The 14,622-nt window shown below is 43.3% G+C and overlaps 1 protein-coding gene across 11 annotated transcripts in view; it reads left to right on the top strand.

Moving 5' to 3' along the window:
* The window catches only part of STXBP6 (syntaxin binding protein 6), a 239,080-nt gene that overhangs the window by 220,257 nt on the left and 4,201 nt on the right, over positions 1 to 14,622 (top strand). For all 11 annotated transcript variants that reach the window (XM_025444276.3, XM_049113027.1, XM_025444285.3 and 8 more), the window contains one exon: positions 9,740 to 9,897. In XM_025444276.3, the coding sequence (XP_025300061.1) occupies positions 9,740 to 9,897 (158 nt within the window). The remainder of the gene's footprint in view (positions 1 to 9,739; positions 9,898 to 14,622) is intronic.

Raw genomic sequence — 14,622 nt, 5'->3', positions numbered from 1 at the left:
GGAGGAAACTTAAAATAGGCAATGGACTTGAGAGGTTAATGAACAAGTGAGCGATGTTAGAAGAGTGGGATGGAAATACTTCTCTGGAAGTCCATGGTGATTGGGAAGGACAAGGCTAACAGTAGGATAGATTGTTCCTTCTAGAGTGTTCAGGGTGAACAAGAGTAGTGGAAGAAAGGCAAGCTCAAGCAGAAAGCTAACACAAAGACTCCTTAGTGTCCTTAGTGCCAGATACTGGAAGTTTCTCTCTTCAGTAATAGCTAAAGTTGAGTGTCTCCTATGTGCCAGACACTGTTCTAAGTGCCCCGCTTGTAATTCACCTTATTTATGCCTCACAACAACCCTATAAAGGTAAGGTAAGGAAACAGACTGAAGCACAAGGGGTAAGTTATTCGTTCAAGGTCACCCAGGAAGTAAGCAGCAGACTCCACATATTGAAAAGAATTAGTTTTAGCCAGTAGCACTGTAGAGGGTTTTTAGATTGTATCAGGACTTGAAATTGTAATTATTCAAGTAAAAGACGCTGGCTTCTGACTAACAAAACAGCTATAGATCATATCTGGTTTATTTCTCATCTGTAGCTAAGACAGAATGGTCAAAATCTATTTTACCAAATTTAGAGCCAATTTAGGTTTTTAACCTCAGAAGAAGGATTCCCTCTTTGAAGTTACATTTCAGCCACTTTTCTGAGAGCCTGGTATTCTCTGAACAAACAGAACCAAAAGAAGTTGTTTTTAAATTCATTCTCCTTGTGCCCTGTGACTCTTATAAGAACATGTTCGTAAGGACCAAGTTTATTTTTTTGTTGTTCCAAGTTTTTATTTAAATTCTAGATAGTAACACATAGTGTAATATTAGTTTTGTGAGTAGAACTTAGTGATCCATCACTTACAAACAATACCCGATGCCCATTACAAGTGTCTTCCTTAATTCCCATAAAGACCACATTTAAATGAACATTGAAAGGACTGGTGAATTTCTCTACGTATCTTGGGTTTAAGTATTTAAAGGGACCTGAATAAAACCCTAAATATTTGACCCTTGCTATTGGGAATCTTGGAATGCAGCATTGGGAGGAAAGTATGAGCCATAGATCTATAGGACAGAGTAAGGGCATTGGGCTTTCTCTTGAGTCCTTAGCTATGGGGTATGACTGTGACTTGGGAACAGGCCACAGTTCTACTAAATTACCTTTACATCTCCAACAAGAGATTCGCCTGATAAAATGGCCCTTTCTTGTTCCTTAGTAATACTAGTAGTAGATAACTCTAAGGTCTCTTCATGTACGCTTTTGGGTTTATGGGTTTACAAAGTATCCCTGAGCACTGAGTCCATTTTTCTTTGTCATCCAGCTGCAGACAACAAACAAGTTTCATGGTCCCTGAAATTAGCCACCAACTTGAGACAAAAGATAATTCTGGAACTACCATTCAGCATGCTATATCTGTTCTACTGTCTCTATAGAGCACGCCTTTTTAATGTAATTACATGACTTGTCTATCTATTACTAAATTGATGAAGACAGCCTGGATTTATTCTTCCTCCTTTAACTTAGGAGTCAGTATAGTTTGTTGTAGCATTTCCCAAAGCAGATTCTGCAGAAATCCACCCTACTAAAATAATCTATACAAAAGGACCCTGTGAATAAATATGTTTCAGAAATTCTGCTGGCAGATCTCTACTGCTCCCATTCCTACCTCCTTCTGATTCACAATTTACATTAGCATATTAAAGGTTTTCCAAAGTTCTGCAATAAAGGAACCAGCTAGATCGGCACTTTATAAAGTCATTTTTATCATAGAATGGAGTTTTCTATGTATGCTCTTTTAAACCACAGAACCACTTTGGGAAATGCTGACATAGTCATCAAGAGCTTTGGGATCAACTCTCAGTTTCTATGTATTTGACTTTTTTAGCTTCCCTGTATAAGCAAGATCATGTAGTTTTTTTCTTTCTGTCTCATTTCCCTGGGCAGGGAGATGGGGGAAATAGATATTGGTCCTCTGGATACAAAAGTGAAATTATATAGGATGAATAATTCTAGAGATCTAATGCACAGCATGATGACTAGTTAATAATACTGTATTGAATATTAGAAATTTGCTAAAAGTAGATTGCCGGTGCTCTCACCAAAGGAAAAAAAAAAGGAAAGGAAAAAAAAATCCAGGATGGGTAGGTTAATTAGCTTGATTGTAATAATTATTTCATTGTGTATATCAGATTATTGTGTGGTACAGTTTAAGTGTATACTATTCTTTTTTTTTAAGTGTATACTATTCTTAAAAGTATTTTTTAAAAGAGTTTTGGGATCAAAATCTGGGTGATATTAGGTAAGCTACTCTACCTTCTTGAACACTCATTTCCTCAACTGTAAAATAGGTTAAGAAAATATTCCTTTGAGGACTTTGACAATTTACCACAGTACCTGCACATAACAGACATTCAGTGAATAGCAGCTGGTTCTGTAAGTAACCGGCTGAGAGGCATACCGTATCTTTGCCCAGCATGGGTTAACAACTCTTCCTTTTAGAAAGGTTTTACATAAAATTGCCTGGATTTGTAACAGAATTTGTCTGATTAGTCTTTACTACAAAAGTACAAATGAAATTTAAACTTTGGGGAGAATCTCCATTAGAAGATCCTAGAGGTGGTCCAACATTGAGATGCAGCAATGTGATTAGTATTGATTAGTCACAATAATGTGGAACTCTGTAATTTACTCAAGCTCACAGATAATTAATGGAGTCTGCGAATTAAGAACCAACTTGTTTCACCAGGTAGGCCTTTGCATTTAATTACTCTGTTTGTAGAAGTTAATATCTTCACTGTTATTTAAATTATATTCATTTCTAAAGTGCTTAGTGCAAGTCACAGTCCTAAGCAGAACCTCCTAGGAAGTATCCAGGTTACCAAGCAAGGGTCAACTACTGTCCCTCCTCTCTGGAAGCAGGGTAGTCTATAAGTGATTCAGAGTGGCTTTAGATCTGAGAAAGGACCTGGCAGGCAGGCAACCTAGTTTCCATGTGACTTTTCTTTTGCTGATATATCCTCTAGTGGTAAAGACACTGATCATGAACATTGGAAGCCAAAAAAGGAAAGGAAAAAGCAACTTGAGTGAATCTCATAGAATTGTGGCCAGGAAGGTTCATTTGAATGTCACTAATACTGGACCAGACTTAAGAGTACCTTAGGCCCATCCATGAAAATAGATTCGCTAAAACATAGTAATATCATAGGCAAGAATAGAACAGGGACTATTTAAGCTACTTAGTGAATAAATTATTACTAAACACTTTGGACAGACACTATGAGAATTTCCAGCATTCCTAACCTATTAACAGATTCAAATAATGAATCTCCCTGCCAATTTTTGTGAGTTTATTGTATTAGAACCCAAATCTATGTTACATTTTTTCTATAATTGGTTTTCCTTTAAATTAGTTTGGATACATGGGGCATTATTGTACAGTTCTTCCTAAGTGGCTAAATTGACCATAGAGTAGAAATAGTCCAAGCAAAACTATTAAAAAACTATTCGGGATTTTTTTTAAGATTTTGTATATTTTTATTTGTTAGAAAGAAAGTGGAGGGAGGGGCAGAGAGAGAAGGAGACAAGCAGACTCAAGGCTAAGCATAGAGCCTGATGTGGGGCATGATCCCAGGACCCTGAGACATGACCTGAGTTGAAACCAAGAGTTATAGATGCTCAACCTAGATGCCCAGAAACTATTCGGTTTTAAAACAGTGCTCTGACCTGAGCATGCTTACTTAGCACTGAATATAGATTGGCATATATTTATTGATCATTTATTTTTTTTTATTTTCCTTTTTTCCAACAAGATGAGTATATTGTATTATATATATATATATTATATATATATAATATATATATAATCTTTATAGATACAGATATAAAGATATAGGTAGATATGGAGATACAGATATTTGATAGAGGAAGTAGCTGCTGAAAATTCCTGAAGTTGCCTCTTTCTTAGCTATTGAATTGGGAATTTTGATTACCAAGATACAAGCTGAAATCTAAGACAATATAAAGAAATTACATTGATATTTGAGCTGTTGGCATGTTTTGTGCTCTTTTGAAAATCTTTCCTCCTCCTCTTTCTATTCTTGCTTTACAATAAATACACCTTATTCTTTTTTCCTCGCTTTCTTATACATTTAAGTTTCTTTTAATTATGTTTTCAAACAGTGACTGAATACAGTGTTACTGCTTTATCTCAAGTTATAGCTTTAGCTCAGTAGTCTGCTCAATCACTTAACATAAAAGATGCAGCATCAAGACAAGAGATGCCAGCATATATATTTTAAAAGCACATATCAAGTGGAACTGATGTAAATGCAACATTAATGAAGTAAGACTGGTCTCTACTCTCTAGACACTATAATTTAAAAGGCAATTGACTTTATTTGCTGTGGTTGACAGCCTGTTTCTCAGACTACTCGAATAAATTTGGGTATTAATATGCTTCCTGTCCATTTAGAGAGAATTACTATTCTATCTGCCTTAGGAGACTGTTTCATTTCCAGATTTAACTCAACACAATATGATGGTCCCCAGCTTTTGAGTAAAGCATACTTTAGTGAGCCTGTGCTCAGCTGCCTCTCAGAGCAACACACTGAGCTACACACAGCAGGTGTACAAAGATACCTATGAAGTGTCTTCTGTGAGCCTCAAGACACTTAGCTGCAAAATAGGAGAGTAGAGAGGGAGACATGCAATGGAGTTGGATGGGATTGTGCCATTTTTCCAAAGTTCCAAGAGAGCAAATATGGTCTTAGGGAGGTGGAGAGACAAATATCCATTGAGCACCTATAGGCACTTTGTATACATTTCATCTTCATTTCCACAACAGCCACACCATAGATGGCATGACCCTCATTTTATAGATGAGGAAATTGAAGATCAGAGACATTAAATCACTCCCTCAAAGTCATTCTGCCATTTGTTTCAATATAGCAGAGCCCGGCACATAGTGTGCACTCAAATGAATAGTGTTGAAAGTTGAGTGAATCTTTCTGGGAAGCAATTTTCATCATGTGTCAAGAGCCTCAAAAATGTGTATAATTTCTGAATCAGCAGTTTCACTTCTAGGAATAGTCAGAGATGTGGGCAAAGATCGTGTGTGTGTAAATGCAATAATTCATTTTGTCACTGCAACCTCATTTTAAAAAACAAAATTTTTGGAAACATACCCAATATCTAAAAGGGAGAGTCAAATAAATTACAGTAGTGTTATACAGCCATTATAACAGTATTTTTAAAGAATTTTTTATGACATGGGGTAGTGCCCACCATAGGGTGTAGAACTAAATATATATACTATGGTCTCAGCCATGTCTTAGAGAAACACATGCAGAAAAATTACTAAAATAAAATGTACCGTAAATATAAATTATGCCTAAACAATCGAATATTACATGATTTTATTTCTTTTTTTTTTTTAAGATTTATTTATTTGAGAGAGAGCACAAGCAGGAGGGACAGAGGGAGAAAGAATCTCAAGAAGACTCTTGAGCTGAGTGTGGAGCCTGACGTGGGGCCCAATCTCACCACCCTGAGATTACAACCTGAACCAAAACCAAAAGAGTCCATTGCCTAACCAACTGCACCACCTAGGCTCCCCTACATTTTGTTTTTTATTTAACTCATTAAATTCCTGGCATAATCACTAGATGAGATAGCTAACTCCATTAGACACAGACTAATTCCTTAGTCACTTGGCAAGTTTAGAATTTCAGGACTTAGTTAGATCATGTGACAGCATCAGTTATGTGTCCAACCCTTTGCTAAGCCATGAAGAAATCATAAAAAGGATGATATATACTTCCTGCCTCTCAGTCAACCAACATTTATTAAGTGTCTGCTGTGTGCCATGGATCAGGAATACAGAAATGAAAAAGGCATAGTCCATGCCCTCAGGGAGTTCACCCTGGATGGCCAACAATTATGTGCATGAAGTAAATGCACCATTTGTAGATAGTTTTTTGTTTGTTTGTTTGTTTTTACTTATTTTAGAGAGAGTGCATGCACATTCTCACATGAGCAGGGGGAAGAGCCAAGGGAGAGGGAGGGAGAGAATCTCAAGCAGACTCCCTATGCATCACTGAGCCCAGTGACATGGGGCTCAATCCCATGACCCTAAAATCATGACCTGAGCTGAAATCAAGAGTCGGACACTTAACCGACTGAGCCACCCAGGTGCCCCATAAATGTACCATTTGAAGTAGATACAAGATAATGTGTATGTTAATGGCAGTCAGGTGTAGGGTGGGCTAGACATGACAGGGTTTTCTAAGAGGGAGTTTGAAGTGTATTGAAGGAGCCATTTAGGAAGGCTAAGATAAGAAACAGGTTTCCAGGCAGAGGTAGCAGTATGAAGGCAAAAGTTTCAATTTTATCTTGAGTGGGAGATGGTAACAGATTCACCTTTTTAAAAATTTAGCATGAAAGTGTGAAAGATGAACCAAAAAAAAGGTGTGGGGAGAGCTAGACAAAAGGCTATTGCTTTAATTCTGAAAGCAGGAGGACCTAGGTCAACACAGAAACAGTGAAGATGGTGAAAAGAACAGAAAGTAGAGAGCTGTGTAGAAGGTGAGCTTTAGTTGTTTGGAGTAAAAAGGAGGATGTATACTAGAACCCCAGATTTCTGAACTGAGGAGCTAGGAAGATAATGGGGGTTTTCACTGAGCTGAGGACCCCAAAGGAAAGACTGAGGTGGAGGGAAAGACAGTGGGATCAGGTTTAGGCATATAGAATTCCAGTTGACTTTGGGTCATTCACCTGGAGTTGTTCAAGTAAGAAAACACACTCATGTGGAGTTGTCAAGTAAGAAAACATACAGATCCAGAGCTTAGCAGCACAAGAGAGCAAAAGACAGAATTCGGTCACAGAAGCCATGACTTGAGTAAAATTGACCTAGGAAGAGTCTGTAGAAAAGAGAGAAAAGAGGGTCAAGGACAGAACCTCCAGAACTACAGCTTTAGCAAGATCTCAGAAGAAAGTAAGCAAGCAGGAAACCCAAGGGAAGAGGAGAAAGATTCAAGATTTAGGAAATGGCCAACATATGCGATGGTGCCCTTTGGAATTTATAAGCTGGCTGGAAGGTAATCACATCTACAGATGAAGAAATGAGGTAGAAACGTTGCCCATGACTATCCTTGAGTAAGTGCCTAGGAAGGATATAGACAGTTCTTACGGAGCTGAGAGGAAGGAGAGTATGGGGTTGACCTGAAGCTTGATAAAGCTGATGAGACTTCACTGAGCCTGAAATATGGTTAGAATTGAAACCAGGAAAGAGAGGCCATTTCAACTAAGGCCCTGAGATTTGTTCAAATTCATCCTCATGTCTGAAAATAACTGGAGGTGGACTTTCTATTGATTGTGGCCATCCGGGTCATCTTTGAATAGTGAAGACAACATTTGGTTCTTTTTTAGTTATAATGCCTGTTGGTTAAACAGTATCCCGTAAAACTGGATGCAGTGTGACCTGACACCTTGTACAAGGCTAAGGAAGTCATGACAAGAAAACAGTATGACTTATGCGTAGCAGGTTCATTCCAGAAACACAGATGTATCTAACTCAGAGGACATCATGAGGGGCAGTCTTGATGGGAAAAGACAAGTTCTGGTTATGTGCCCTCCTCACTTTACGGTAGCTAATTCTAAAATCCCTTTGGTTTAATGCAGCTATTCCTGGATATGAAGTTGCAGATTCCCTGCCCCATATTTTCCCTAGCCTCTGGTGGCTAAGCACTAGGTATGTGAAAGGAAGCAAGAAAGGGATGAAATGTTAGTGTGCTCCCCCCACTCCTCTGCACCTTCCAGTCCCTTCCATCCTCTCATTCCATCCCACTGGCCTCTTTCTTCTCGAGACCACTTGACTTACAATGCAGCATGGGTAAGAACTCTTCACTGACCAAAAGGGATATCTTAAGGACAGAAATAATCAGGCATTACTTTGGGAAATAATCTGTCAAAATCTGCCTCTGCTAGTCTGCTCACAGTTCTGTCTTCTTATAGTGCTTCCCACAGCCTACACCAAATCTGCAAAGACGAAGGTACAGAATAAGGACAAGTCATTGGAAAGTCAGGTTCCACAGTGCTGACCATGCCACTTCCCTAGGGATATGACCTTGCACAAGCCACTTAACCTCAACTACACTCAGTCTTCTCAATAGAATTTGTGGGACAGTCAAACGAGATAGCATTTGTCAAGGTGCTTAAGATTGCAAAATGCTCTTCACATGTTCAGCAGTGGTCTAACATAGGCTATTATTGTAGTCATGAATGTGATTTGAAAGTAGAGGGGGACCAAAATTTCTCCTCCTCCAGGACCCTTCTAAAGACCTAGACCTTCCATTCCAGCCCTTGTATTCAACCAGTTTCCTCCAGAGCCCCATCTCTGCTAGTCCCTATCAATCTGTGTTGATTTATCCTGGCTCATGGAGGGCTTACTACAACTGAGTAATACTCAGCTACTACCCCTGTTCTCCTTGCCTTAGCACATAGAGGAAGGCCTTAAAAATCCACTCCTAAAGAAGAAAAATGGTGAACAATTTACAAAATCCTTCCTGGGGGCCAGGCACTTTCTTTGCCTGAGATTCTGTTCCACAAACCACAGGCTTTTCCCACAGAGGAGAAATCAGGAAGCCTTTACAGCTGAGACCAGGGGAAATTACATTTCTATTAAAAGCTGTCTGTGGCTAGATGTATCCATCCCAAGTACAAAGTTAAACGATGTAATAAACTTATTCAAAGACATAAAGCTATTACATAAAATGCCATTAAATATCTTCTACTCAGTGTTAACAAAATACAGCTATAAATTTTCTAGGGTTGTCATTTTGCAAGTCGCTGGTTCTCAGTGGGTTATGCATCTGCCAGTTCTTCACTGTTGAATTCTGTTTTCCAGTCCTGGCAAATGGGATGTCAGGGATGCGTAACTCTTTGAAATGTGATGGTTTTCAATTTCTTGTGAATCTAAAGGTGCTCAGTTTCTTCTACGGCTGGCGTCTGTCTCCATTTTCTACCTCCTGGCTAAGTATAGTATTGAAGCCCCATATTTCATAAACTTGGAGATCAGAGGCAGGGAGGGCCAACCAACCAAGCCATAGCTCAGGATTCAAGGTTGGGAGCTGGCACATCTCCCCTGAACTTTGAGACCGATCCACAGCTCCTTACATGAAGCTGTGCATCTAGTCATGACAGGGTAAAATGGAAGGGAGGAGTTGAAAGGAATACAGAGCATTCTCTCTGGGAAAGTTCTGTGCCCCCTTTTCATGTGGGTTTTCACCTAAAACCCAGGTCAAGAGGAAAAGCACGTAAGATCCAGATAGGTCTAACTGAACTCGTCTTATTCTATGAACTTGTCAGGCTTTCTATTTACCTTCGCAAGCCAAGTCCTAAATCCAGATGGCCCCTATCCTTTGGGCCCTCACCAAACAGAATGGCAGTAGAATGGAGTGAGGGCGGTGCCAGGAAGGGGATGCAAGAGTAGCCGTCAGCTTTTGCCCAAGTCATGCAGGTTGTGCAGGCTGTGGGTACTCTTCCTGCACGTGCACAGTCAGGTGAGATCAGAGAAATGGTGACACGTGCCTAGATCCTCGAGGCTTCTCTGTAGGGACCCGCCTTGCACTTGCAGGTGCTCAGCCCTCGCAGGGCTCAGTCGCTGGAGGTCAGCCGAGACAGCCTCTGATGCCCTTGCTTGTGCTTCTTCAGGAAACAGCATCCTCCACTCGGCAGCCGACAGCGTGACCAGCGCCGTACAGAAAGCAAGCCAGGCCTTGAATGAGCGTGGGGAGCGGTTAGGCCGAGCTGAGGAGAAGACGGAAGACATGAAGAACAGCGCCCAGCAGTTCGCGGAAACTGCTCACAAGGTGGGTCCTGCAGAGGGGCAGAGGTCCGCCTCCGGGTGCTCAGGGAGCTTCACCCCAGGAGACTTACTTCAGTGTGTTTCCCATGGTGGGAGATACAAAATCAAAATCAAGCCCTTTTACACCCCCTCCCCAATACAACCTGCTGCTTTAATAAGTACCAGAATCGTGAAGGGTTTCTTCTTGTACCTGTTCCTTCATTTCTCTCCTTTCCAACATCTTTATCTCTGTCTCTGACCTTGGATCTGGATCTTTGGGAAATGTGGAACATCTTTAGTTCTTGGCCAGACTGTGAGGGCTCAAGTTTCAGGGAACAGGATGGGGAGCAGAGGAGGTCAAATCTAAGAATATCTCTCCTCCTATGGCCAGTGCTGGAAAAAGGACTTTGGGCTGCTCATACTTGCTTTTCCTCGCTGTCCTTTTCCGGTCATGGTCGTGAGCCCAGCATCCTGTGTTTTTATCTCTTCGCTGTATGAAAAGCGAGCTCTAGTCCCAGGGCGCAGGGCGTCTCAGGGCCGGCTGCCCTCTGCAAGGGGCCTTGGATCTCTGAGGCTGACCTGACTCGTGCAGAGCTGCCTGCAAGGTTCCTACCTGCTCTGAATTCAGGTCACGGCATTTCCCATGTGACCACAGGCACACACGTGCACATTCACACACTCCCTAAGAGTGTGCCTTTCAGAAGGGGAAAGGGGAGTTTTTATTGGCAGCTGGCTCTCTGAGGCAGTCACAAACCAAAGGAAAGAGCAGCCCTGTTGGTCAGGTGATAAAGAGGATTTATTACTGATCTTATGTTTCAGGTCAAAGGGCAGTTGTCTGGCTAGTGATTAGAATTTAGGTTTCCAGACACAACCCCTGCTGATAACTGTTGGCATCTCCGGCTCACAATCTGTCCTCTCAGATATGCTTTTCAGGTGACCTTTGGGGCAAAAATTAACTTGCTTCAACAGAAAACCCCATTTCTGCTGCAGAAACGAGAATGGACAACCTGACTGACAAGTAACAAGAAAAGTCTCCCCGGCTGAGGCCAGCTGGTCTCTCTCAGGGGCTCAGGCCCAGGGCCAATGGTGGATCTGAATCCCCGGGATGCTTCCTGCCTTCCTGTCCTGCATCCCCCTCGCACAGACCCTGCTCTTTGTGTCTTTGGCCCTCTGTCACCACAGGGTCTTCCTGCACCCCTGCCCCCACCCTGGGGGACCCATGTGGGCTTCCCTGGAGGAGAATTGGCCAGATCTGGCTAAAAATGCAGGTGGTCCTGCTGGAGACCAGACCCTTGCTTGTCACAGAAAGAGGGAGCTCAGGTTTAAGATTTCCTGAAGGTTCACATTTAACATCCCTCCTCCAGCCTTTGTGATACAGCAAAAATGATGACATGGAAATGCCAGAATTCCCCCCCCACCCCCAGCTTCACTGATAACAACAGCAAAATGTTGTGATTTGGTTGGGGGGGGGGCAGGTGGAAGTCTGGAGAAACATTCAAAGTGTTGATATGGGGAAGAGAAAGCCAAAGGGAATAATTTTGTAATTGTCTTCAAGTCTGGGAGGGACGATAGCACAGGTATATCTCTTTTGTGCCTCACCACACAGAATAGACCATCCAGCAGTGCACTGATAAGATTCTGCTAAGACCAGAGTTTAGGCAGATGATTAAGCCATGAACCAGGTTACCATCGCTCTTCCCAAGATGGAGTAGACAATACCTGGAGGTCATCCATGTGGGCGTCCCCCTCGGAGGACGCTGTACAAACACTGGGTTGGATAACCTGACCAGATGGCCATGATTCTTGGCCCCAGTCACCCTGTTTCCCTGATGTGGTGGCCAAGTTTGCTAGGAGCTTGGGAAGGCGGGATGGTGTGGTTAACGTCTTGTGTTTTATATCCATCCCACTGACCTTGAGCAAGTGCCTAATTTCTCTAAGCCCCAATTCCCTTCTCAGTAAAATGAGGCTAATTAATAACAGGGCCTGTCTCCTAGGGCCTTGAGAGAGAATTGAATGAATTCAAACCTATAAATCTGTTATCACAATATCTGGCATATATAAACCTAAATTACCACTGGTCATAACTATTTCCATGAAAATGGTTCTGTTGAACCTGCCCCATTCAGTCACATAACAAGCACTTTAGGGGAATGGAGAAATGTGGTAGAGGATCCCAACAAAGGGATGGGGAGGGATTGGTGGTAAAGAGTTTGTGCTCCCCCCCCCCCCGCCACCTCCGCCACCACCACCACCACAAGTGGGGTAGGCAAGGCTCCTGCTAAATGCTGGTACTTTCTAAACACAAAACAACCCTTGAATCAAGGCTGTCAGAACAGAAGCTGATTAGACCATCAAAGGCAAAGAGGCCTCTGGCCTTGACCACTGCCAGCCAGTGGCCTGTTTTCAGTAGAGATGGAAGAAGGAGAGGACAGTCTGCCCTTGTTTTGGTTTCCCTGCCCTGGGGGTGTTCTAAGGGGGAGATGAAGGAGTTGCTGGTGTCAGTTAGTGTGTTTGAGGGAGTGTGAGCTAGATGCTGTCCTGGCCAGACATGGTTTTCTACAACTGGGATGTGTGCTTATGAATCACCAGTATTGGCAGTATTCCTAAGGAGGAGGTTGACCTCTTTAGATAAGGCATGACTATTTTTCCAGGGACTAAGACTCCTGATTTAAAGCCACTGGCGTGGCCTGACTGTGAAGATGTCATTTCATTGGCCCAGCCCCTACCCACCAGACCTGCTGGTGAGGAGAGCGTTCAGAGGTAGAACCCACCCTCCACCCCCAGACAGACAGCTCTGTTGATTCATAAACAGTGGGCTGTGTTTACAAGTTGAGACACAGGGTACATGTTAGCACCCTGAGCGACAACAGCAAGATCAAGTGACGATTCCCCCATGCTCCCCAGTTAAGGGCACATGACCCCAACCAGAGAGTGTGGGATTCCCTTACCCTTTGCAGGAAAAAGGATCTTTCTAACTTCCCAGGACTCCTGCAGTGACCCAGGTACATTACTGATGGATCACCTTTGCACAACCCTGCCCTCAAGACATGTGGGTGCTTGTGTCCAAGAGAGCAGATAGAAAATGCTCCTGCACAGCCCTCCCCCAAGCTCTGTTCAGCCTGCCTTGAGGAAGCATGGTTCCTTCCTGAGCTGTGGGCTTGGCACCGCCTCAGTCCTTAGGAAAGTACAGCTCAGCCAGAGAGCAGGCCTGCTCACTTTCCTTTCCCTGCCCCGAAAAGCACAACATTGCAGAGTATGCCATGGTATGACACCCGCCACAAGCAGTGAGTCAGCAGGCAAGAGCAGCACCCACACCTAGGCATCCTCAGATGACATTTCTCACAGAAACGAACAATGATCTGCCCTGTTTTGTACAAGCTAATGTTTCTAGGGGAGGGAGTGGTAAGTGGCATTTCCCTCACTGGCAAGGAGTGGTGGCCTCTGTCCCTACTATGGTCACCTGCTTCCTTTGGGTCCCTGAACCAGAAGGGACTTCAAGAGTCCAGGTCCCTTAAAACTGCCCCCAAATGTGAGAGATGCTTTGTTACTATTTAGATGGAGTCGTTTACATAGCTTTGAAACAGAAAGCTTTCCATGACATATTCAGAAAACAAAATATACCAGAAGGAAATTTTAATCTCCTTGTTTGTAGGAACTCTGACATCTAAACTGATCCATAAGCATTTGAGTGGGAGGTGATAATTATAAACATGAGGAGACTGAGGTACGGAGCAGTTGTGACTTTAGAGCTCAAGGTCATGCAGCAAATTTGCAGCAGAGAAGCAACAGCAGCCCGCCTTCCCTATTCCAAAACTTCTAACTCCCAGAGAATTTTTAAAAGCAACAAACAACAACAACAAAACCCTAGGCAACATGGAAATGACTGCCACTTTCTGCAGAGACACTTCAAATAGTAAGATGCCCAATCCGGTCGTATTTCTGCGCTGCCGAGTTGGCCACAGCCCCACCCGGCCGGGGCTCCGCTTAGCGCCAGCCCAGACACGCGGCAACGAGGGCCTCGTACAGGCAGTTAGTACAATTGTTCTGAAGATTAATGACTGGGGGTGAACCGGCTAAGCCCATTAGCTGAAGGTTAACAGCTCAGTGAATAACAGGACAGCAGCACTGGTCAAATATTTATGTTTGGTATTCATTATGCACAACACTAACAGCCCCGTGTTGATTTGAAGGGTCCACGTTGTAAATAATGTACTAAAACTAGACACGGGGCAAGAAGTGGAGCCCATGCCGCGTGTGACAGGGGAGTGGAACAGACCGGAAGGGGGGCCCTGGCTCTGCCATCTCCACCCCCCGCGTCTCCTGGACTGTAAACCCTTGGAGGTCAGGAGTTATTGGCCACCTGCACCTTTCTTAGCAAAAACCCACAGCCCTGAGCACGGCAGCAGCCTGGGCGTCCCGGTTAGGTTGGCTCCCCCAGGAGGAGGGGCTCGAGGAGCTCTTTCAGCTGAGGTGAATTTTAGCAGCACAAGGACTAGGTCCAGCGGTCCCCTCTCCATCACATGGCCCAGCGCCCAGCTGCAGGGGAAATGTTTGTGGCTGTTGCAGCGGGCCTAGCTGAGGTGGCAGCCCCAGGGTGATGACTCTGTTCTGGAGGACACCAAGGAAAAGGAAGGGGAGCCTCAGATCGCTCTGGGTGACACTGGAGAAATGGATCACTGACACTGGCCAGGGTGATGGACAGCACGACTGTGTGGAATCGGGGGATCCCTGGCTAATTCTTCAAGGACCA

The sequence above is a fragment of the Canis lupus genome, chromosome 8 (assembly GCF_003254725.2).
Source record: "Canis lupus dingo isolate Sandy chromosome 8, ASM325472v2, whole genome shotgun sequence".
NCBI classification, from domain to species: domain Eukaryota; kingdom Metazoa; phylum Chordata; class Mammalia; order Carnivora; family Canidae; genus Canis; species Canis lupus.
The sequence above is the reverse complement of the archived record's forward strand: the minus strand, read 5'-3'. Positions and strand labels throughout refer to the sequence as shown.